The 24293-nt window shown below is 39.6% G+C and overlaps 1 protein-coding gene across 1 annotated transcript in view; it reads right to left on the bottom strand.

Moving 5' to 3' along the window:
• CCDC192 (coiled-coil domain containing 192) overlaps positions 1-24293 on the bottom strand; it is a gene marked incomplete at its 3' end in the record, with an annotated part of 168537 nt that overhangs the window by 50456 nt on the left and 93788 nt on the right. The window contains exon 6 of the mRNA XM_081131157.1: positions 9767-9899. Coding sequence (XP_080987283.1) covers positions 9767-9899 — 133 coding nt within the window. The remainder of the gene's footprint in view (positions 1-9766; positions 9900-24293) is intronic.

Here is a 24293-nt window from a genome sequence, read left to right on the forward strand (position 1 = left end):
ACAATTAAGTTAAGCACTGATTCTCACTTTCAAAGTATTCAGATCTCTATTTCCCTCAGTGGTTCCTGACAGTCTGTTGGATTTGTGCCATTAATTACATTCTACTGACCTCACATCTAAGACCCCATAAGACTCTTAGCTGCTAAGATCCACAAATAAAATCAGCTAGATAAACGTGGTATTTCCACACACTCATGCAAGCCTATTTGGACTATAAAGATAGTAATAATATATCTAGGATTCTGTAGCACACTCCTGATTTCAAATATTTTTGAGTATGAATGTAATTTTATATGTTAGAACAATGTCAGGCAGTGCCCTGATTTTTGGTTCTAATACTATGATCACTATAGATATATGAGATTTTAAAGTTTGGAAACATAAAGTGCATTTTAAAAGTGTTCTCAAAAGTCCAAGTAATTTTTTAAATATATGAATTAATTAACATTATACCTAACTTTAAATGAAAATGAGTAGTGTCTGGTGGTGGCATACCTTACAAAAATAAAATAAAAGCAAATTGAAAATTAACTGCCTTTTGTCAGAAATTTACTTAGCAACCTGGGATAAGACTGGAGGTTTTGCCACTCATCCAGAGTTAGAAGGATCTATTGACCTTAAAGAGCTATTAGAATGGTTACTCTGATCACTGGGACAAAGGGACTGTCAAAGAAGTTGACATATTCTGAGTCAGCTTAGAGAAGGAGACTTTAACTTGAGCTCAGAATCCTATAGCCAGCTCAGTGTGACAAGAATTGTGCCATCCTGTTATTTTACACTTTTGAACTTTTTAAGAGTTATGGTAATATTAGGATTGTATAGAACTAAGTAAGTTTTATTCTCTTGACCTAAGTCTGTGAGTGCTTGTTCTGCCTTTGAGGACTCCTATGAATTCTTGTTTTTGTCCATGAAGCATCATGTATCTCTCTTGCATCCTTTTATTTCCTTGGCCTCAGAAATTCACCTGTTGGAGTTATTTAGCTGATCAATTTATAAGAATACAAATTCAGTTTGTGGCTGAGGGCTCCTCCCTCCTTTGTTTGCCAAATTCTATTCAAAATTCCCTGGAATAAGAACAGAGATCCTTCCTTATCACGAGGAGTGGCCAAGGAAAAAGCGGCCCTTGGACCATGTCCAGAGCATCTTTGCGGAACAGATGTTCTAACAGGGTGAGATGACAGCTTTGTGTGGCAGGACTTCCAAGTTCTACTGGAAAGTCAGAGCAGTGTTCTGAGCCATAATTTCTGGGCTTAAGGAAAGCATCTGCAGAGGAGCAATATGTTTCCAGATCTTGCAGGCACCGATTATTATGGCAGCACCATTAAGACACCTCTTCCAGATGCATCCGCATATTAAGCAAATCAGGAATAATGCTGCTGCTCTTACGTTTTCTCTTTACTTCCTCTTAGTTCTTTGCCCAGTATCAAGCTGTGGTTTTGTTTGATTGAGGAATTTAGAGGCATGGTAGGGTAACCTATTCCAAGAAGTGTATCTTTAAAAGCAAATATTCTTCCAGACTACTACAATACACACAGTGGTATTATCTAATGTGTACATAAGAGAATATAGCTAATCTATCCCACTGGCTAGAAATAAATCCTGTGCCTTCAAACAGAAGGCAGCAGAATCTTGTTCTATGCATCCTTTCTAAATTTGATTTGATGAGCTCAAGCCCCCCAAAATACCCATATGACCAATGCAGTAATTCTCTAACTTCAACATCCTATCAGGAAACATTGAGTCATTAAATAAAATAATATGGAGGTTTCTGGGGAACACAGGAGAGAACTTCATTCATTTTTTCTATACTGGCACGAGGAGGTTTGTACCAGGAATGGCTGCACGTGTATTGACAGTTGGCTGACAATTGTTTGCAACCCCAAATTCTCCAATTCATTTTATGTTGACAAATAAATGTGCATCTGCCAATGTTTGACAAAGGAGTACTCACTACTTCTCTCCCAGTTTTCTGAAAGGAAGCATCTTCCTTCTGGACCGGGTTATTTAATAGCATTCTCAAGCAGCACATGCTCTTCTGGTAATCAAACAGGCTCCATGATCCAAGGAAAGCTTTGAAATTGATCAAGCTCCATTTCTCATGTGCCTTGTCTGACATTTAGCTGGGGCTTGCCCTTTCATCCAACCTCTCTGGATACAGAAGCCACCAGGCTTTTTTTTTTTTTTTTTTTTTAAACACAACAACAAACATTCCTTAGGGATGGACAGAAGGAAGGGAACACCATTTCCTGATAATGGTATAATTCCAAAATTAGCCTTACAAACAAAGGAGGGAGGGGACCTTGACATTATTGAATTACCACAGCTGGTGTAGCTCGCAAATACTGGACCCCAACCAAAAATTTCAGAATGGATCTTCTTACCCTTTGTTAATTATAAAATAAATAGATTTCCAGACCTTTCGCAAAGGAAGGGCCTAAATATGCAGTTTGAAAATGACAGGGAGAGAAAGAAGAGAAATTTTATACTTTCCTGACAAGATAAAATTAATCTTTAGCTCGTGGCTGTCTTCTCCAAGTTTACAAGGTTTAACTAAAATAGAGTAAAGGGGACAGTAAGAGGTATTTTTTGTCTTCTGTCCAGAAAGATTTCCCCTCTTCTTTTATCTGATAAATTTCCCTAGCCCTTGGCCTCTAGCACATGACCCAGGAGTGGACCATGACAATATCCCATTCCCTTGGCCACAGTGTTTGATTCATGGGTAAGACTGTGATACAAGCAGGGTCAATCAAATTCTTTCCCTGAGATTTCTGTCTGGTTCGATGAGAAAGATATCCTATTCCCTGTAGCTGGAATAAATTAAGGTTCTTTGTTGCAAGTATTATAAGCCAATGCTGACTACTTTAAGCAAAAAAATAAAAATAAAAATAGGTTTATTGGAAGGATATAAGATAGCTCTCAGTATTATAGGAAAGCTTAACAACCAGACCTTGTGAAGGCAGCCAGAGGGATATGGTAGCAAAAGCAATAGATAGTTTCTTCAGGGGTCAAGGCCCAAGCTCCAGGAAGAATTAGCTCTAGTCCTTTTCTGCCCTTCTTCCCTCAACTCAGCTCAAGACTCAAGAGCCTGAAAAAGGGTCAGTCACAGGGTTCCCCTGAGTTGAGGGGGAAAGGAACGCCACCATCAATGGCTCCACAGGACTGCAGACAATGGGAGAGGAGCACTTCCCTGAGGGAAAATCATGCTGCTGTTACCAAAAGAAGGGGGAAGTGTTTGCAAGCAGGAAGAAACAGCTGTTCACTGCAGACTGCTAAGCCAGGGCAGCCAGGGGATCCTTCCTAATCTGGGCCTACAATTGCTCAGATGGAGCCAACAGGGAGAGATGAGCCAGAGGAGCAAACCAGAAGCCCTGCGCTCCGTCTTCCTGCCAGCCTCAGGACCCAGTCAATTTCTTTTCTGCTTGGAAATTCCTTAGTTTCATTTTGGTTTCTGCCACTTATAACTAACAACTTCCTGAGAAACGCCTAGCTTTTATGAGTGATTTTTAGACCTAGAGGTCTCTATAATGTCCTTTTGAAAATTAGAATCACCCTAAATTTGTAAATATTGAATAAGTAACATCTTAAGCATTTATTAAGTCCTCAGAGATCTGAATGCAGTAAATCCCTAAGTTTTGCAGGGACTCCTGGAGCAGCTGTTTCTCCGTGAGGGAACTCCTGAAGTCAGAAGACTTTAGCTTTGGGGTTCTATTTCAGAAAGACTTCAGTGGACAAAGGAAAAGACAACCTGATAGGCAGTCTCTGAATGAAACCTAGAGATTATAAGGATAAATATAAGCTATTACTATGAGCTAAATATTAAAATTCATTAGGGCCCGGCTGGCATGGCTCAGTGGTTGAGCATCGGCCTATGAACCAGGAGGTCATGGTTTAATTCCCAGTTGCAGCCCAGGCTCGATCCCCAGTCGGGGGCGTGCAGGAGGCAGCCAATCAATGACTCTCATCATTGATGTTTCTATCTCTCCCTCTCCCTTTCTCTTTCTGAAATCAATAAAAAAATATATTAAAATTCCTTAGGGACTTGTTATACTTAGAAAGCACACCTTGACGTTATCACTCCTATCTTCTCTCATTTTCCCTACTGTTCATTGTTGGTGTTTATTGGTTCAAATTTAAAATATCCCACCTTAGAATAGTTTCTGTCTCTAAGGACTTAATACATGCTTAAAAGACAATGCTTTTCTGCAAATGTGGGGATAATAATGTGTGTGGGTGAGGAATCTCTCCACCTTTTGTTTTGCTGAAGTTCTTGTCACTTTCTGTCCAGGCAGTAACACTCTTGGCTGCAGGAGGAAGGCAGGCTGCTTGCTTGTGCTTTGACTAAGTATCAGAGTGAGCCCCATGCAGTCTGATGACATGGGTGGTGAGCGGTGCTTTTGGACAAAGTCCCAGCAGTTGAAATAGTGAGATCCCAGGAACTTCCTTGTTACTTTCTTAGGAAACTCTAGGTAGACTAGTAAAATAAATATTTGTGTTCAGTGGTGAGAGAAGGCTGCATGTAGATCTATTGGTCACGTAATTGGTACCCAGTCTGGGAACTAGCAGTCTTTCAAAGAGCTGGACTGAGAGAAAGTAGATGAGGAAAGGATGGCATTGCTCAGAAAACCTAAACATAAATGGACAAGTATTCAAGACTGGCCTAAATCCAATAAATATTAATGTGGCCTCTCTCTAAAAGTTTAGAATTCTACCAAGTCAAGATTTTATTTAGCCTCAAAGCACTCTTATTAAAATACACTTACGCTTGACAGGGTGTTAGTCATTAAGTCATTACATTTTTTTTTTTTTTTAACTATGCCTTTATTGATTTCAGAGAAAGGAAGGGAGAGGGAGAGAGAGATAGAAACTTCAATGATGAGACAGTCATTGATCAGCTGCCTCTTGCATGCCCCCTACTGGGGATCAAACCCGCAACCCAGGCATGTGCCTTGACTGGGAATCGAACCTCTTATCACTTGGATCATTGGTCGATGCTCAACCACTGAGCCACACCGGCTGGGCTAGTCATTACGTTTTAGTGAGGGTTGTTTTAATAACTTTTTTTCCAATTGAGATAAAATTTATAAAACATAAAATTCACCATGTTAACCATTTGAAAGTGTACAGTTCAGCCGTTTTATAATATTAACAATCTTACTCAACCAATGTCACTGTCTAATTCCAGAACATTTCATCACCCTCAAATCACTGTTTTCTTGACACCTAGAAGCAGTGGGAGCTTTAATCTTGAGGAAGTTTGCAGGAGGAGAGATACAAAGAGGAACAGAAAGTTTGGGCTGAGTGCCTGGAAGCGAACATCATGATAAAAGATACTCTTTAAAATGTTGATTAAAAATTGGTTCTGGGGTGCTGGCAAAGAGTTATCTCTCCCGACTTTCTTAAGCATATAAGACAGAAATAGTCTGATTCTTAAAATTAATGAGATGGTGTTTAAAAACAGCCTGTGTCATTGAAAGATTACTGATGTCAATGCTATTATACAAGCCTTCCCTCAAAATGTGCCTGGCTCTGTTCAGACATTGAGTCCTGGCTCAGCCTGCCCCAGGATTACCTGCACTACCTGGGACTATCTTCTCAAAACAAAGAGATGACATAAAAGTTGATATGGCTTTCACTGGAACAATGGGAACATGCAAATAGGGGTTAGATACTATATTGTGCATATTAAGAGAAAGTAATTAAAAGAAAAAAAATCCAGAAGAGTGCATTTCCTTTCGTACACTAGCTTGAAATCTATAAACCTGGTCCCTGATGTTCTGATCAAACACAGGAGCTTTCATCATAGCAAGTGACTTAATGCTCCTGAACCAACAAAAGGACGTAGTCAATGAGATCTTTTGCAAAGTAATTTTGCCCTTCTAAGCCAAAGGAAACAAAGATTGTTTTGAAATTTAACCTTAGGCTCCCGCACACTAAGATTTACCAAAAGGTGGACTCATGCTTCGAAAGGGTACAATAGGCATTTCACTAAATTCTGCTAGTAAATAAAGCTGTAAGCACTTCAGGTGCAGGCTGTGGAAATGACGGAAGGAATCTGCCCTGGGCTGTGATTATTTGAACAAAGTAAAATCAACAAACAACACTGAGGCTGTAAGTAAGTTTCCTGCTGTGCCAGTTTTATAATAAAGGTGTTTTTCTTTTCAGTTGAACTTTCCATCCACTTAAATCATTTATTTCTTTGGAGGTAATTTAAGTGCATAGCCAATGAAATAGTTTACTGTGTTTATGCACTAAGAAAAAAGTTTGGTAGCTCACTGTTTCATCAATTTGAATATGCTTGAAAGTATTCCTAGTATTCTGGAACATCCAGGAAGAAAATGCCTATTTGGATAAAAAGAAATTCTCATTTATTTGGAAATATCTCATTATTCTGCTTGTTAGAACTGTAGGCATCAGTTTGTAACTATAACAGAGAAGTAGTTTTATGTTAATCCAGTTAGCATGTCATTTATAATCAACACAGTTTTTCCCTCTTGTAATTGCAACTGCTACAAAAAGGCAGGCCTTCAGAGTAGGCGACTGTGATGTCACTCAATGGAGGCTGGAAGGGAACTCCTTTCCCAAAGTGGTTCACTCTCAGTCTATTATGGAGTCTGAAATTATACCATTGGACATTTATTTCTGGATCATGAAGATCTTTCGTTTGTAAAAAAGAATCTGTTGAAAAACTACAAATACTCATGGATGGGTGACCTATTAAGCATTACGTTCTATTTATATTTGACCACTAACAGAGTGTATTAGTCATGTTGGTTTTCTCCTTCGCTCTTTCTTTTCAGTAATGGGCTATCCCTTTTTCTAAGAACGTGCTTTTCTCCCAATCCAGCCCTGTGGTAACTATCAGTCAGAACATCCCCCTTCCCCACCCTTATTTCCAGCTACACCACCACCCAGGAGTGAGTGCATGATGGGAGCTTGTCCAACCATAGTTTCCTACCCTGGCCACAAAGATTTTTCACATACCCTCATGGATACCCAACCCATGCCAGGACAGGGTTCATTTTCTTTTTTTCTTTTTAAAATATGTTTTATTGATTTCAGAGAGAGGAAGGTAGAGGGAGAGAGAGATAGAAACATCAATGATGAGAGTCATTGATCGGTTGTGTCCTGCACCCTCCTACTGGGGATCGAGCCCGCAACCCGGGCATGTGCCCTGACCAGGAATCAAACTGGGATCTCCTGGATCATGGGTCGATGCTCAACCGCTGAGCCACGCTGGCAGGGCTAGAGTTCTTTTCTTATACTTTTTCTAACTGGAAAAATGCTTTCTTTTCTTGCTGGAAAAATGCTTTCTTTCCTCTCCGGAGGACAGGTAAGGAAGGCAGGCCAAAGCTGCCGTGTTTCTAGTCTCTTCTGACATCCTGCTTGAGAGAATCAAATCTCAATGTAGAGAGAAGCAGAGGCGAGAGACGGAGTGATATCTGAGACCCTGAATCCATCAGACTCCAAGACTAATGGCATGCCCTTTCTCAGTTTACTTATACTTGTGCCAATAAATCACCCTTTCTCCTTAAGCTATTATGACTGGGGCATCTGTCATTTGCAAACAAAGGTCTGAGAACTGAAAACAAACATTTTATAAAAGGACACAAGATAACTAGGGGAAGGGTGGTGTTCTGGTTGAGGAATGTGTGTGGGAGGTGGGTCAGCTCTAATTGTCCTGTGGTGAAACGGGGGGGTCATTGTATTTGAGAGTTACTGACATCTTTCTAGACTACTTTCAGGTGAATTGATAGGTAGGGCAAGGTGGCCAAAGTCTCTGAGAATAAGAGCTAATATTACTCTGGGGCCACAATGGCCTTGACAGTCTCCTGGGCTGTTGAATTCAGGGTGAGGCTGCTTGGGACCCCTGAGAGAGTAAGAATTGTAACTATTTGATTTAAGATTTTAGTCCTATATGTCAGTCCACTGAGACTCAGTTTCTCCCCCAAATAAGAGAGGCAACATATAGGCCCAAAAGGAAGTCACTGCTTTCAACTATAATTCACTTTGGAAGACCTGGCTTTCTTAAAATTTATATCGGTTCATAATACAATAGGTCTCCCCACCCTGTACTAGAAGTTTGTTTTTTAAACAGAAGTACAGAAAAAAAATGGGCAAAGAAGGTAAGGTGGGATTTATGTTTTCTATTCTCTCCCAAACCATTAGAGTCCTAGTACCTCAGTATTATTTTAATTTAGACCTATCAAAATATCAAAGGGACAAAGTTATCATTAGACAGCAAATTATATTTTTGTCCAAATTGAGTAATGAGAATTAGCTACCTTGCAGTAATATCTTTTTCAGTGGAGGAGTTGAAAGCTGCTTTCCAGTGAGCTGGAGAACTTGCTCCAATGTGCACAACCACTCTCAGCTTCCTATTGTGCAACCAGCTTGAAATCTGGCCATGATGCCTTAGAATAAAGACCTTAAACGGATGGTATTCTCTAATAGGTTTTATTCTTTTAGGTGTCATAGTGGTAAAAGCAAATTCATAAACTATATTTTGTTCTGTGGAAAGAGCAAAACAAATTGATCTTCAGCATATGTTTCAAGGTGACTGTTACATGCCATTTCAACCCTGGGAAAGTGCTATTCAAAGCTGAAAATTAAAGCCAAACTCATATTAAAAGCTTTGCCGTGCGGTCAGGAGGCTGGGAGTGCCTCACTTTCGGAAGCCACCACGTCGCCTCCTTTCTCTTCCTCCAGTTATTTCCACGCTCCTCCTCTTTTTCCAGAATTACTTATGAGTAATAAAGGAAGCCCGAGTAAGAACAATGGCATGTTTTTGGCTTTACCAGAGTGCCACACATCAAAGGAAGACGTTTATCCCAGGGAATCACAGTTTTGCAAGCGATCCAGCAGGCAGGAGTTTGCTATCACTGCTGCAGAGCAGAAAGGCAGGAGCCTGACAGTGTGCGAGGGGCACGGGCGCTCTGGGCCGGGTGGATTTCCACCTGGAGGCTGGCTGCCCAGGTGTTGCTCAGGCATCTAACCTGGGGCAGGGTAATCGGCATCTCTAAGCCACTGCTTCGTCTTGTAGAATCCCTAAATGTACTGACTTCTGAGAATTAATACACGAGAAATACTTAGCAAAATGCCTAGCACATAGTATTAAATGTTAACTTGTATTATTGCTAATGATAGTCTGAGGTTTTGGTGTTTTGTTTTTTCCCCCCAATGTGTGTTTATAGTCTCTTAGAGAATACTTAAAAAAATTCCAAACCAAAGTGGCTATTAAAATTTTTTTGAACCACCCAGATTTTATCCCGAATTGGCCTTCCCTACGTGTTTCTGGCTCATTTGCCTATTGTTAAAGCACTCATTTCTTTCCTTCCCGGTGCCTGTCTCAGTCTATAATCCTGTGCACACTTTTAGATAAACTCCACTCCTTGCCCCACTCCAGAGCCCCACTCCTGGGGCCCTTGGGTCTTCCTCCTTCAGCCCTGCCTTTCCCTCACTGCCACCCAGCTTGTGCAAGCACACTTATCAGATCCATTTCAGTCTAGCTCTTCAGCTTCAGCGACTTGAAAGAACTGCTATATTCATTCATTCTCTGCCTCTCTTGTGGTGAAAGTGAGCCCAGTCTGGAGTTCGCAGTTCCTGTGATAGCTCCATTCATGCGGAATGGAGGTCAGGCCACGCCAGCAGGCTGCCGGGCCAGGATGCTGACTGGCACTGTGGCCTTGCTTCTTGCCTTGCTGCCAATAAAACTATATACACTGCCCAGGACCACGGGCCAGTGCGACTGTCCCATGGTAATACTGACCTCTAGGGGCTGGCTTTCCTTCACATAGAGCCTTTATCTTCTCATTGAGCTCCAGGGCTGTGATGGCAGCCTCTTGCTTAGCTGTTGCCAAATCAGTTTGTAGCTTTTTCAGTTTTCTTTTGTGCTTTAGTTTCTTAAAAAAATAAGAGTTTCCGTCACTAGAGACAGAGACATCAAAGGAATAAAGAGAACTAATGATGTCTGAATAAGCACGGCCTTTGAAGCCTGACTTAGATGAAATGCTCCCTGTTTGTCTGGATTTAGTCCTGTCTGAGGGCTGTGAGCTGAGCGCGTGCGCTGCTGTCGGAATGTTTGAATTCCCAGCAATCCAGGCCTGCTTTCTTGAAGGGTTTTTACCTGGATCTGAACCTTGTGTTTTGGTTGCTTATAAGAAAGGCAGTTAGAGAAGACCTCTCGTTGGTAGTTGGCATTTTACCACCGAGGTGCCAATGCCTAAAAAAAGGTATTGGATTTTTTTCTAATCTGTAAGTAAACTCATACAAAATAGTCAATGCCTTGATTCTGAGTCACTTTCACCTTAATACCCTAATGGCTTGCATTCAAATCCATTCTAAAGGGTGTGAAGCTACCATGAAATGTTGATGTTTACAGATACTTGCTATGGTATCTATATAGGGAAAGTGGTCAGGGGAGGAATGATTTTCAAGCCATAGAGGACAGGAATTCCTTGCTATAAAATAATATGATATATGACATCTAAACCTTTGAAAGAACTATATTAGGAAATTGTAATATAACCAAAGGATTTACCTTGAGATTTTATGGCTAGAAAGATCCTTTTATGGATTTCAAAATAAATTTAATTTGTTAAGATTGGATTTATCATGGGGGAGTGAGTAGAGAGAGATTAATCAGAGAACTTAAACTTAGGTGCATAAATGAATAACCCATAGACACAGACAATGGTGTAGGGAAGGCATGGGGGTGGGGAGGATGCGGGGTGGAGGGGATCAATGAGGAGAAAAATTCAGACATCTTTAATACTTTCAGCAATAAAGATAAATAAATAAAATGAAAAGATTGGATTTATCCACAACTGTGGGGAAGCTGTTGATTGTGAGAAGCACTGCATTTGCACTGTTGTGTTCCTGCCTTTCCACTAAGGAGCTCACTTTGCCAAGTCTTTGTGGGCTGGTAATTAGGAAGCCCAGAGAATAAATTACTAACATTTCTTATCAGACATAAATCTCAAGATGGGGAAAGGAATGGTTTTTGCTCATCAGGGAAGAGGGAGTTTCCTGGTCTTTGAAAGGAGTACACTAGGGCAGTGGTGGATCATGCCCTTTTTATGAGAGTTAAAAACAGTAAAATCAGTTTATCAAGGGTGGGATTAAAAAGACACAGACCTCCTATTTTAAATATAGGTTGTCTTCCAGGCCGAAGCAGAAAGATCAGGACTTCACAAAAGCTTAATTAATGGCATACATATGAGAGTGCATTATTCAAAGAGGAATAAAGGGAGTTGGAAGGGTGGAATTTGGTAGGGTTCATCCAGCACAGTCCGGGTGAGAGATGCCTGCTTTGTATGGCACTTGTACTCTTGTGGTAGTTAGTATTTATGTACTCATTTCATCACTGCACTAATTTCTAAAGCACCCCTTTGGTGTCAGGTACTGTGCAGGCCAGATGTTGCAACATCAGCGAGGATAAGGTCTCTGCTTCATACCATTAGGACCATCTAACTAATTCCCTTCCTCTGAGTCTCTCTTCAGCAAAACCCTTCACAATTCTTCATGTAGGTTAGTTCAGGGAGAAACTGGGTATTTGATAGCTGTGTTTCTCATAGTAAATTATTAAGTGGGCATGCTAATCTATACCCCTCCTTTCTTGCAAATTGGTTTACATCAGCTTGTTCATGAGGACCTTGTCCATCCCAGGCCTGTGGTGGTAACAGCTGTGAGGCCCTGTGTGATCATCAGTGACTATTTCTGATGCTACATCAAGACTGCTCCATGTTCGGATTTTTCACACTTTCCTTTTACAACTTGAACTAGGGGGATAGAAAGTGCGAGGAAGGGTGCAAAAAGAAAAATGGAGAAAGTGGGGGGAATGAGGAAAAGTGTAGCAAGAAGGATTCAGAAGAGAGTGCTGATTAAAAGTATCAAAAAGAACACAATGATATTCATGCTGAAGTATTAAGAATTAGGTGTACTGATGAATGCAACTTACCCTGATCCGTGAATAAAAGTCAGACTGGTTGATGGATGGATTGAGAAGCTGATAGATAAGCGATGAATCAAAGATAGCAAAATGCTAATTTTAGTATCCAATTATTAAGCATAGGGGTGTTAACTATAAAATTATCTCAACTTTTCTGTACATTTAGAATTTTTCAAAATAAAATATTGGGAAGATAAAGAACTAAAAATGTAGTATTCTTCTACTGCCCCTCTCTTAATTCTTAGTAGGTGGTATTCGAAGTTTGAAATCATGCCCTAGCTGTTTTAGCTTAGTGTATAGAGCATTGGCCTGTGGACTGAAGGGTCCCAGGTTCACTTCTGGTCAAGGACATGTACCTCGGTTGCATGCTCGATTTGCTGGAAGGCAACCAATCAATGTGTCTCTCTCACATAGCTGTCTCTCTTTCTCTCTCTCTCTCTCTCCCTCTCCCCTTTCCTCTCTTCCTCCCTTCCACTCTCTCTGAAAAGCAATGAAAAAAATATCCTTGGATGAAGATTATAAAAAAGAAAAAAAGAAAAGAAATCATGCCACAACCATTTATAAGCAAATAAGTATTTTTCTAGAGCCTTTTCTCAAGGTAGGCATTAATAGTAAACAAAGGCAAGGAGTAAATGCAACTTGGTGAGAATTAATGATTGCATATAGTTGCTGGTGTGGTGTTACTAAGAAAAAGTCTTATCAAGCTACATTTCCATTTTGACAGATGACTTGATGGATAGCGTGGAGGAACTCTGTGGAATGACAGTGTTTCTCAGTATCAGTTAAACATTTCAGCTTTTCAGTTAAAAAAAACTTAACTCTCTTTTGAAAAAAATTCTAATTTCAGGCCACCTTTTTGTCTTTCTCTTATGGTGATTATATGTTCTACCTCTTAATATTGTTATAACAGTTGTGTATTTGACTTTGATCTGAGAAAGAAACTGAGGATATTGAGTTTGGAGAAGACAGTATGCACGGGAGTCATGAGAGTTGACTTCAGCTATCTAGGGGACAATTCCAGAGGAGAGGAAGTTGAGTAGAACAGCATTGTTCTAGAAAAACCATGAGGAACAATGGGTAGAAAACACAAGGAAGCAGATTTTGGCACAGCATGAGAGGGCACCCTTCAACAATCAGAGCTGTGTCCATACATAACAAGATAGGATGGGTCCTGGCAAAGGCCTCCTGCTCTGGGAACGATCAAGCAGAGACTAGATGAACATCTTCAGGCAGGCCCATAGCAACCTCTGGGGCCTGGGTTAAGAGGTAATTAGAGGTCTGGCTTACCCCCAACTCTTTCCACCTCTGGCTTCCTCCAGCTCCCAAGGGACCCAGCACATGCATGAACCGACATCTGTCCTCATAATCTCTACGCCTGGTACAGTTGTCAGGGATTCTTTAAGGCTAATTCCAGTATTTATTAGATGTTAAGTAAGAAGGCCAAGAAGGCTTGTGGGTCCCTTAGAATTCAAGAATAATATGACTCAAAATGTACAGATTTACTAGTTAGCTATAAGGAGAAGGGGAGGGGAAACCTAAAATTTTAAAAATTGAATATAAGGACCTAGATTGGTTGCTTAAAGTTTCTGTTGGACTTTTGGTTAGTCAGATAAATTTTAAAATAGCTGGACATCTCTGTCTTTTTTTATTTCTTTTCTCCAGACAGAACTATTGTGTGCTATTAATTCACAGCTCTAACCAAGTCCTTTGGGCACTGCTGAAAATTGAATTTGCCAGCATGCTTTTTTATTAGTCATAGACATCAAATGATTTCAGCAATGATAATATTTTCCTTTGCTCTTTTGGCATCCTCTAGCCAGGCAACCCAAGTGTTGTACTTGAATCTAATGGAGTCTGTTATGGTCTCCTTGGTAACTAGGAGTTCCCCTCGGTGATAACTCAAAGGATAGGAAGGTTTTATAGCTTGGAGGTAAATTCCTATTACCTTGCTCTTTTCCTACTTCTATTACAGGGTGGACAGAAGCAGGAAATTATGTATTTGTGCAGTATTTTTAAAAGGAAATATCTGTCTGTATCACACTGCTGAATAGCTTGCATTATATCAAGTCAATGGGAATTAGAAATAATCAGGGAACTAATTATAGAAGAGTTTCAACACAGAGTTGCCAGCACGGTTTAAAATTTCTTGGTCTTTCCACATACTTCACATCATAGCCTAAGATTCTAAGGCTGGGCTTTGTCAGTTATTGGCCCTGAGAAATTGGGTCAGACACATGACATCTCCAGGCCCTAGATCCCATTTCATAGAGCTGGTGGGAATTAAACGACATAACATATAAATGACAGTACCCAGTACTATGTTTGCAATGTAGTAGATATGTGTTTCTGTTTTTGTCATTATTTCTTAAAATACTAAACACTAAAGCACTAAGATACTAAAATATCTTTTCTAAAGAGTCTTCGTGACACTTTACACTTTATAGAAAATAAAATTTGTACTACACGAAAAGCAAACAATTTGTCTTCTTTTCTTTCACCCCCTCCTCCCAAATTATGTTCTCTGCATGACTGCATTGATTTCTTCCTCATTTTGTATGGGTAGACGAGACTCAGTGTCCCGAAACAGACATGCAAATAGCCTTGATCCAATCTCTGCCGGAGCTGGCCCACTGCCTCGGCAAAGTAGGTGGCTGACGATGTGGAATGACGTGAGGAACACTCTGAGGCCCTACCTCTTGCTTCCATGGCATCCCTGTCTTGGGCCTGCCAGTGCATGGCTTTTCCCCACTTTGTCTGAAATCTACCCAATTACCCCACCTTCATTCGCTTAGAGAGCATATAGAACAAAGGTTTTATTTCTAGAAGGTCATTGATAATGCTACCACACAAAAGAATTTGATTTGAATATAAAAGGGATAGGCAGATTTCTCCTTTCATTGTTGTTTTAATAGTCCATCATTAATAATGAAACTAATAAAACTTAGCTTAAAAGATAGATTTCACATTTTTTTGTTTTACATTTATATGATCCTCGGGTGAGTATTTTAAAACTCCAGGGATGGCAAATATGTGTCATGTGTGTTTCTTTTTTCTCCATGGCAGACCTTTGATTTGGGGATTCTGTCACCATCTGTTGCACACCTGGCTTCATAATCCTTAACCTACACTCCCAACAGCCACTGCTCATTGATGAAACCTAATTGTCATCTATGTTAGTGTCCCTATTTTGTAGGTGAGAGAGCTGAGGCCCCAGAGAGCTTGAGTAGATTTAATCATGGACTCTAAGTAAGAGCTAAATTGACTTGAACAAAGGTATTTTGATTCCAGATGTTGATTTTTCAATATTAACATGAGGCTTTACTGATAAATAGCACCATTAATTTGTTAAGTTACTTAAAGGTAACCTTTGATGTTAAAGTGTGAATGGCTCTAGTAGAAGTAGAAAAGCAATATAACAGACTTGGTATTAAAAGTGTACCATTGAAGTGTGGTGGCAGGGCATTTAGAGAATGGGTTGCCATGATATCTTTAGGGAACTTAGGAAATAAAGGAAAGATTTGATGGACCCAGTTAAGAGCTACCTGTGCCAGGTGTTTTTCAGAGCCCTTTCAGTGTCATTCATCAGAGGTCCTGATGATTGTGGCCATTCTAGTTACCTGAGTCATCTGAAGTGACAGAGTGGCTCAGGTGAATCTTTCTTACAAAATGCCTTGAATGGCCCTGGCTGGGTGGCTCAATTGATTGGAGCATCATCCTGTACACCAAAAGGCTACAGGTGCAGTTCCCAGTTGGGGCGCATATGGGAGGCAACAAATCGATGTTTCTTCCCCTTCCCCTTTCTCTCTTCCTCTCTCTAAAATCAATAAAAACATATCTTTGGGTTGAGGATCTAAAAAAATAAAAATTTTAAAAAGCCTTGAATGAAAGACAAATTACAAATGCAAAAGTAGCTTAGTCTTATTTCATTTAATAAAGTCATAGCAGAACTAGTTGATACACAGACCTTTAGGCCTCATCACGACTTGGACTAAGAGCTAGTCCCCGCATGACCATTGTTGATACTTAATGGCCAGGAGTCAGAATGTAGAAATCAAGGCTGACACTTTCCAGGTCTTTGCAGCATCCTTCCCTTCTGAGTAGTTTATTTTCTATTATGACATGCTATAGAAATACATTTTAATTCTGTTCCTCACACCCAGAAGGTTTGGAATTCCTGATAAAAATAAAACAAAATCCCAGTAGTGAGACCAACATCTTCACTCGCTACGGCGGAAGAGTTTACCAGTATTTGGAGTCAAGTCTCTATTCTTTCCCTCTATGGGATATAGGATTATTAGAGACAGAGGTGGAGTTTGCTAGTATATGTCTTAGTTTACAGAAATGCCTGTATAGTGTTTATGTAAGAGATGTTACAAATTAATACAAGATAAAGAGATAACCTTTGTTTAGGAAGGAATTCCAATGATAAGGTGGAACTTTCTAACAATAGAAGTGTCCAAAGTTTGAATTTGCTGCCCTTAAAAGACAATAAGTTGTCCTTCCTTGCATACGGTATACAAGGAAAATTAATAGGAAAATTCCAGAGAGAACCAAACACTTACTGCCCACCTATAACATGGCAAACGTAGTTGTAAGAACTTTATATGTACTAGCTCATTTCATTTTTGTAGCAACCCAATAAAATAGGACTATTATTAATCCCCTTTTTAGATTCAAATACTGAGAGGTTTAAGTAACTTTCCCTAAATCCAATAGTGACAATTGAAGTCTGAGCAACCTGGCTTCATCACTGTGCCACGCATACCTCATCCTATCCAGTGTTCTACATTGAGGGGAGTTTGGATGAGATGACATTTCTTGTTCTGTAAATCCATTTCTTAAAGCAAGAATTGTCTGACTTCTGATCATGAAGTTTGGAGCCATGGGCTTACCCCCTCAATACAAATTAGGAAATCAAATAGAACCACCAAATCTTGATGACATAGAATTGGGTGCAACCCCAAATTGTCCAGCCCTGGAGTTTTATAGAGGCAAAACTGGACACAGAGAAAAAAAGGCCATGATTTGCCCAAAGCCACAGCTAATAAAACTGCAAGAAGCAGGACTCGAAGCCAGGTTTTATGACTCCCTATCTCAGTGTTTTTTTCCACTATATCATGTTGTTCCTTGGCCATCAGAGCTGAAGGGCAGTGGAATGAATACATAATTGAAACTTGGAGCAGTAGCTAAGATCCCTGAGGTCTAAGGTCCCTGGGACCTTAGCAGTGATTGAGGCAGGCAGCCTACCCCTAAAGCCCTCCTCACACAGAGAACCAAGAAAAACTTACCTCAGGTCATTCAACATAGTACGTATTGGGCTTACATTTGAAAGAATAAAGAGTCTTTAGGTAATTGAGATCCTGCTAACTTCAAAGAAATAAGCTGGATCAATCTCTATTAGCCAGCTTACCTTCCTGCAGCATTAGAATATCTGTCCTCAGTCAAACAAACCCATTTCTGAGACTAAGGGACACTGCTGTGTGCTCTTTCTGTGAGTGAATATAACCCTGCCTCATCATTCTTACTGAGTAGTCATTAATCAAACTGATTTTAGAGGAAGAAGGGACCTAGAGTGCAATGAATGAGTTTTCATATTAGTGGCTGAGCTCAGCACAGAACGAAACTGAGAGTTCAGTAAGTCTCTGAAAAGAAAATATAGTCAATGCATGTTAAAGCCAAATCTACTCTTGGGTTTTACAATCTAAATCACACCCTGAGAACAGAGAGAGAAGTGCATTGTCACACCTAACCGAGTCTGGTAGGAAGCTGTTTTCCAGTCCAATCCTCCCTGGGGGATAGAGAAAACCCACAGGGCTAAAGCTGTATATGAAGCAATTTCAGTTTCTCAGCCCCACCTCAACAAGTGTTGGTATCACTGGCACACAGCCATAACTTCTTACGGCTGACGTGGGTGGAAGAAACCAGAAACCAGAGAGGGCAGAATGTACAGGTGGCAAAGAGAAATTCTCATATCTGCTTTGTAAAAGGGCTGCTGAGCTTCTCTAATGTGATTATAAAAAGAATGAAGACCTTTTTCTGAGATAACTTCATAACTGAGCAGATGTTGTTGTTGTTGTTTTCCTGTGCCCATCACTCCTTTTGAACTTGGCTGAGGCTGCCTTCTGGGAGGAAACTGACCTGTGACTTATCTCGAATCATGAAGTGAAGACATGTGTTTGAGGACTGAAAAACTGAGATTCTCAAGCACCAAGGTGCTTAAATCACCGAGAAGAGTTTTCTAGTGGTAAAGGAAACCTAATGAACTTAACCTCCCCAGTAAATATCGCTCTCCTTGAGCAACTCCCCTCTGCCAAGAAAGCAGGCGAATTAAAGGGGGTGCAGGCTCAGTGAGTGTGGCAAAGGCCTTAAAACAACTTACCAAATGATAAAGAATCTAAGTAGAGAAGAGGAAGGCTATTGTAAGAGGAGACATGATTCTCACATAGCCTGAAATAGCTTTGGACATGGTACCAGAGAAATTAGAGAAAGCAGCAGAATGGAAAGTTTTCTGTGATAATGTATTATTTTCTCATTAAATAATGTTTAAAACACCACTGCTTTCTTAATGCAAAATTGAGACAATTTTACAGCGGACATTTTTAAGTTTAAAACGAAGTGGACCTGGTCTCATATTTTTAAAGTATTTATGGTGTTAAAAGTAAGAGGGTGAGCGTATGGGTAAATGCTTTGGTAAACTGCTGAGTTATTGTTACTGCTATTGTTATTTTAGGACTTTTATTCTTTATAAGTGGAACTTCTGAGACAGTGGTTTTTGGCAATGAATTATCAAGCATAGGGCTTTACAGTAATAGCTGTTCGTTGAATATTATAAACTGCAATTAAACAAGTAATTTGTCAATTCTTTAATTTTTCTGCTTTAATCTGGTATATGCCTGGAAACCAAAGCAGTTCATAAGGGGCAAGAATCTCAAGTTAAGTTCCTTCTAAGAAATTTAAAATTTCTAGTCAGTTTCATTGCAAGCAATGTTTGACAGTTAATTTGACTAAGGACATGAAAATGCATATGGAGAAACCATTGGAAATTAAGGCATCAAACTTGACTCCCAGCTCAAGAGGTGATTTGCCTTTTTGACTTACTTGAAAGGGAGGATTCACTTGAATATTGAACTAATTGGCCAATATAAACTAAGTGAATAGAGTCTGTTACTGAAGCAGCTGGTGGGAGTCACAACTATTTAATACTAGAGAGCCATAGAACCAGTGATATATTTATCCAGAACCTCAGATGGTGTTCACCAGTTCAGTAGTTATGGCTACTCTAAAGATTCTCTTTTCTTGATTTTACTCTTCTCAGTTCCTTCTTAGCTATCCACTGTACTAAAGAGGAAAACAGCTCCGCCAGGCATGTCTCAGCGGTTGAGCATCGATCTAAGATCCAGGAGATCACAGTTCGATTCCCCATCAGGGCACATGCCTGGGTTGCGGGCTCAATCCCCGGTGGGGGCCGTGCAGGAGTCAGCCGATCAATGACTCTCTCATCATTGATGTTTTTGTCTCTCTCTCCCTCTCCTTTCCTCTCTCAAAATCAATAAAGATATATATATATATTTTTAAAAAAGAGGAAATCATATTGCAAAAAAGACTCAGAGGGGACAGCAAGTGCCACTAAAACTGTGTATTGGCCTTCAGTTGTTCAAACCAAGTTTTTCAAGATGCTATGGGTACCAAGCAAAAAGCTGATATTCAAATAAATTACAAACATACAGGGTTCACTACTGTAGATATAACCCAGTGATCAAAACGGAACTATCTTAAAGTTCATTTGCCCAAGAGCTACAAGGTAGGGCCATTTTGGAAGTCTCATTGCAAGGACATTTTTGTAACCCCCTCCCCAATGTTGTTCACATATATGCTTTCTTATGAATGTGTACTGATGATGATAGATGACATTTTACCTAGTATTGATGACATTGTAATCTGTGTCCCCTCGATGATAAGAAAACCATGTTTCCAATACTGTAACAAAATTACCCTTTGCTTTTCTTAGGTAAAGTCTTACAATCTGATAACCATTAGCTTAGTCTGATTGTCAACCAGTGTGCCACAGAATTTTTAAAATTTGCAATACCTGACTATTTAGGGGCACTGACCTCTTTTCCCTTAGATTGTCAAATAAAAAATGACAATAGACGACACAACAATGGCCGTCCGGTGTAAATGAATCAAAATTATACTATTTTTTTTGTCAGGTCAGAAAGAAATATAGTATATTTTTTGGTGTACCGCAGAGTTTTAGTAATTAGTTTCTGTGTGCCCTGAGCTGAAAAAGGTTGAAAATCACTGGCTTAGTCTCTCACTCCCAGCTTTCCTGCAGTTCCATTCTTGACCACTGGGGAAACCGATTCCATAAACCTTTCAAGACCATAGTAAAGCAGCTGAGAACTTCCTTGCTAAGAGGTGTCAGTCCTGCTCTGTGCAGATAGCTTGGCACTTGGGGAAATGGTGTGAACATTAAACAGTATTTGCAACCTAAAACCAGTTCCAATCCTCATACTTGGCATTCCAGCCGTAACTTAAAAACATTTTTTGTCTTGTCCTCCGCTGTTTAGAGAAGCTGTCTTGTTCATGCCTTGAAGCCACATTTCATAGGTGGAGAGACAAGGACATTTGGATTTCTATACAGTTATTTTCAATAATCCTTAGGACAAAAGTTTAATTTCAGAATCTGATATTGTATGTGAATTGGGCTATAGGCATGCAAAATGGGTTGCAAAGGCATAAATCCAATAAAAGAAGCATTCGTCACTTGTAAATAGCACGCAAAGAGAGAGGGAGGAAAAGGTGTGGTGGTGATGTGAACTTTGGCTATGTAGATATTAGCAAGTTTCAGATTGCATATTTTAACAAGTTTAGACAAATGTACTTGCTACACAACAAGTCATCAAATATGGATTGTTGCTTGGTTTTGTTGGGCTCAAGAATCTGTCTGTCTTATTTTACTCTTGCAAGGTGCTTTCTCTAATTCCATTAAGAAAGCTGGCAGGAGAAGATGACAGATAAATCTGAATTCCCAAACAGGAGTCTTTAAGTAGATTTTAAAAGTAGACCTTTAAGCCTGTTTCCATTAACAAGCCCCAGTCTCTAAGATATGCAAAGATAATAGGCAGGGAGGGGAGAATTTGGACTGGGCTTAAAGCCACTTGCTTCATCTCTTGCTAGTGACTTGTGGTGTCACAACTTCCCAGAGTCTGAGATTGCAAGATTTAGGGATAATCAGATGAGTTATTCATCAGGAATACGTTGAAGATATCCCAAGTCTGACAAATGGTGAGTTGTCTGTTCTGGTCCTGACCCAGAAAACCCACAGGTGCCATATTCGATGAGTTCTGCTTTAGACTCTAACTTCTAGGGTACCTTTAGTAATAGTGGGAACAACATTGGCCTGATAGGAGACCCCTCAGATCTAGAAATGTAAGATCCCCAGAAATATGTCCTGGGGACACCATGGACTGAATCTGATCCCTCCTAGATAAGAAAGAGTCTGACCCAGAGCCAGTCAAGTTTCTATGAGACTGAAGCTCAGGAGATGCACAACACATAGGTACTTTTTGACAGTCTAAAAGGATGAATAGATGAATAATAAGCTCCCCGATTTTGCTCAAATATCATGTGTCAAAGTCAAAGCTGACTTCTACCTGCTCTAATTGCAATTCTTTTGTGATCTATCTAAATTGACAATATCAGTTGCTGAGTCACAGATACACTGTACTTGGCTTTTCAACTGGAAGACATTTTTTTCCTTTTAAATTGTGGTAAAATATGGCATGACATTTACTATCCTAACCATTTTGAAGTGTAGAGTTCAGTAGTGTTCAGTAAAGGTACAGTGTTGTGCAACCAATCTCTAGAATTTTTTTACCTTGGAAAACAGACTCTATACCCATTAAATAACAACGCACCATTTCCCCCTCCTTTCAGCCCTGGCAACCACAATTCTACTTTCTGTTTCTGTGGATTCAACTGCTCTAGTACCTTATATAAGTTGAGTCATACAGTATTTGTCTTGTTTTGATTGTCTTTTTCACTTAGCATAATGTCCTCAAGGTTCAACCAAAGGTTAACATGTGTGAGAATTTCCTACTCTTTTTAAGGCTCAAACAGATGTATACACATATCACATTTGTTTGCCCATTCATCCATCCACAGACATAGGGGTTGCTTCCACCTCTTGGCTATTGTGCAGAAGACATTTCTTGAAACAGTGATCAGAGTGGCACAACAATTTAGTACAAAATACTTGCCTTTCCTAGATAAACTAAAACTTTTTTTTAATTACAAATTGCATTTTCATTTTCTAAAAATATTTACTTTTTGTTTTTGCTGTCAACCAAGTACATTGGTTTCAAAGTGGGAAGACATTTAGAAGCCATCTCAGGTCTTATTAATGATTTTGGTAAGATAATTTCTATAGCAGATTTCTAAATTAGGCATTCCTTTCATGTCTGACCTAAGGCCTTCCTCCTTTGTTATAAAGCAAAGGTCTATACTACTATCAATAGGAAATGCAAAAATCCCACTGGCAGACAGGCCTGGGTTCATGAAGCAGACATAACTCAACAGTGCAGTGTCCTAAGAAATAGGTAAATTTTGATAGATATCCAGTTGTTGTTAGAAAAGAAACACACAAGCGATTATTATCAGACAAGCAGATTCAGTGGGGAGCCTCTCTCTCTCTTTCCTCTATCCTTTCAAAATGGGTCTGTTAAGGCTTCCCTCTTTGTTCTATAGTTTGACATCTGCACATCAGATCCATTAGAGGAACTTTGTGAAAATATATCAGTTTGAGTTTCTTTCCAGTTCTACTCAATCAGCATTTGGGAGGGGTTGGGTATGGGACTGTAATCTGCTTTTAAAGTCTTCTGGTTGGTTCTGATGTACACATCTGTAAAGGTCGATTGGAGGAGTATCTGTAGCAAGAGCCAGGTGCTGGTCTCAAAGGCAGTATGAGTGTCCCATGGACATGTGTGTTTGTATACATGAGGGCACTTCGGCAGGCATGAGTGTGAGGTGGGGAAGTGTGGACACAGAAATGGAGGAGATTTCTGTGGGGGCTGGTTCATGTAACTTGTCTGCATTTTTTAGTGTGGATGGAAGGAAAGGAATTAGTTGGAGCAAAGGAATCTCAGGTTTTGGAAATCAAACTATGGTTTGGAAGTACAGTGAAGGAATTTCTGGAGTACGTCAGCTGTCTTTCTTAAGGTAAATATGAAGAGACAGTAATTAAAGCACCAAACTGCACCAAGCCATTCAAAGTTCCAGCTCTTACTTGGAAAAAAAATCCCAGTCCTGATTCTTATTTCCCACCCACTACTCCCTTGGAACTCTTTGCAGGTTGCAACAGTTTAAGAAAAATTCCCATACCTGCTTTCATACTTACTGCATTGTTCAAAGTAGTTTCGGTGACTTTCATAGCTTCAAAGAAATCTAACAGGAAAATTCTGAGTCCTGTTTCCAACTTTGTCAATAACACAGTAATCTGAGGCAAGTGCCTTGCTTTTCACTTTCTCTAATGACAAATGAAATTTTTAAAAACTACCTCAGGGTTTACATATGGATGAATTAACTTATCCTGATTAAATGCTTTGAGACTCAAATGTTCAAAGTGAGGTCGAGAACACAGGCAAAGGAAAGGATACTTCAAGAATATTCATTTTTAACCTTAAAGTTATATTTTAGTTTTGCTTAAAAGTAACTTAAGATTTTTTTACAAAAAAGCAACTTATGCCTTTTAAATGCTTTATATCCCTTGGTAATCCCCGTGTGCATTTAACACACAAACATACCCCAGAAAAGAAACGCCATTTTTGTGACATAAAATATCTTAAAGATAGCTAGCCTACTTTTTGTCCATTATAGGGGGAAAAGTACATGGGACCTCAAAGTGCTCCAAGATATCCCACTATATGAAAAGGAAGACTGTTACATCATCTGAAAAGGTTTAATGTGGCGTAATTCCCAGGCAGGCTTTGATCATTTGTATGTTTCTGTTTATTTTTTCTATCCTAAGCTGGAGTCACACTGTGCATATTTTTAATGAGAGAAAAATATCATATCTAATTGCTTCTCTATTACTTTTTTCAATCTCTTTGTTTTCTAATGAGACTATTATTACTATCTTCTGTGAGAGGGTAAATGGGGGGAAAAATCTGTAAGTTAGTTAAATAATTATACTAGAAGTGGTATTTCTATCAACATGAGAGAGCCAAGTGAGCATATCAACAAGGGTTGAACGTTTCTACTGGACTCATCCCAAGTTTCCAAGCACATAATCTACTGAAAAACTTTTTAGTCTAAGACTTTTGAGGATATGTTTTTCTGACCAGGT

Source organism: Miniopterus schreibersii (assembly GCF_964146895.1).
Source record: "Miniopterus schreibersii genome assembly, chromosome: 3".
NCBI classification, from domain to species: domain Eukaryota; kingdom Metazoa; phylum Chordata; class Mammalia; order Chiroptera; family Miniopteridae; genus Miniopterus; species Miniopterus schreibersii.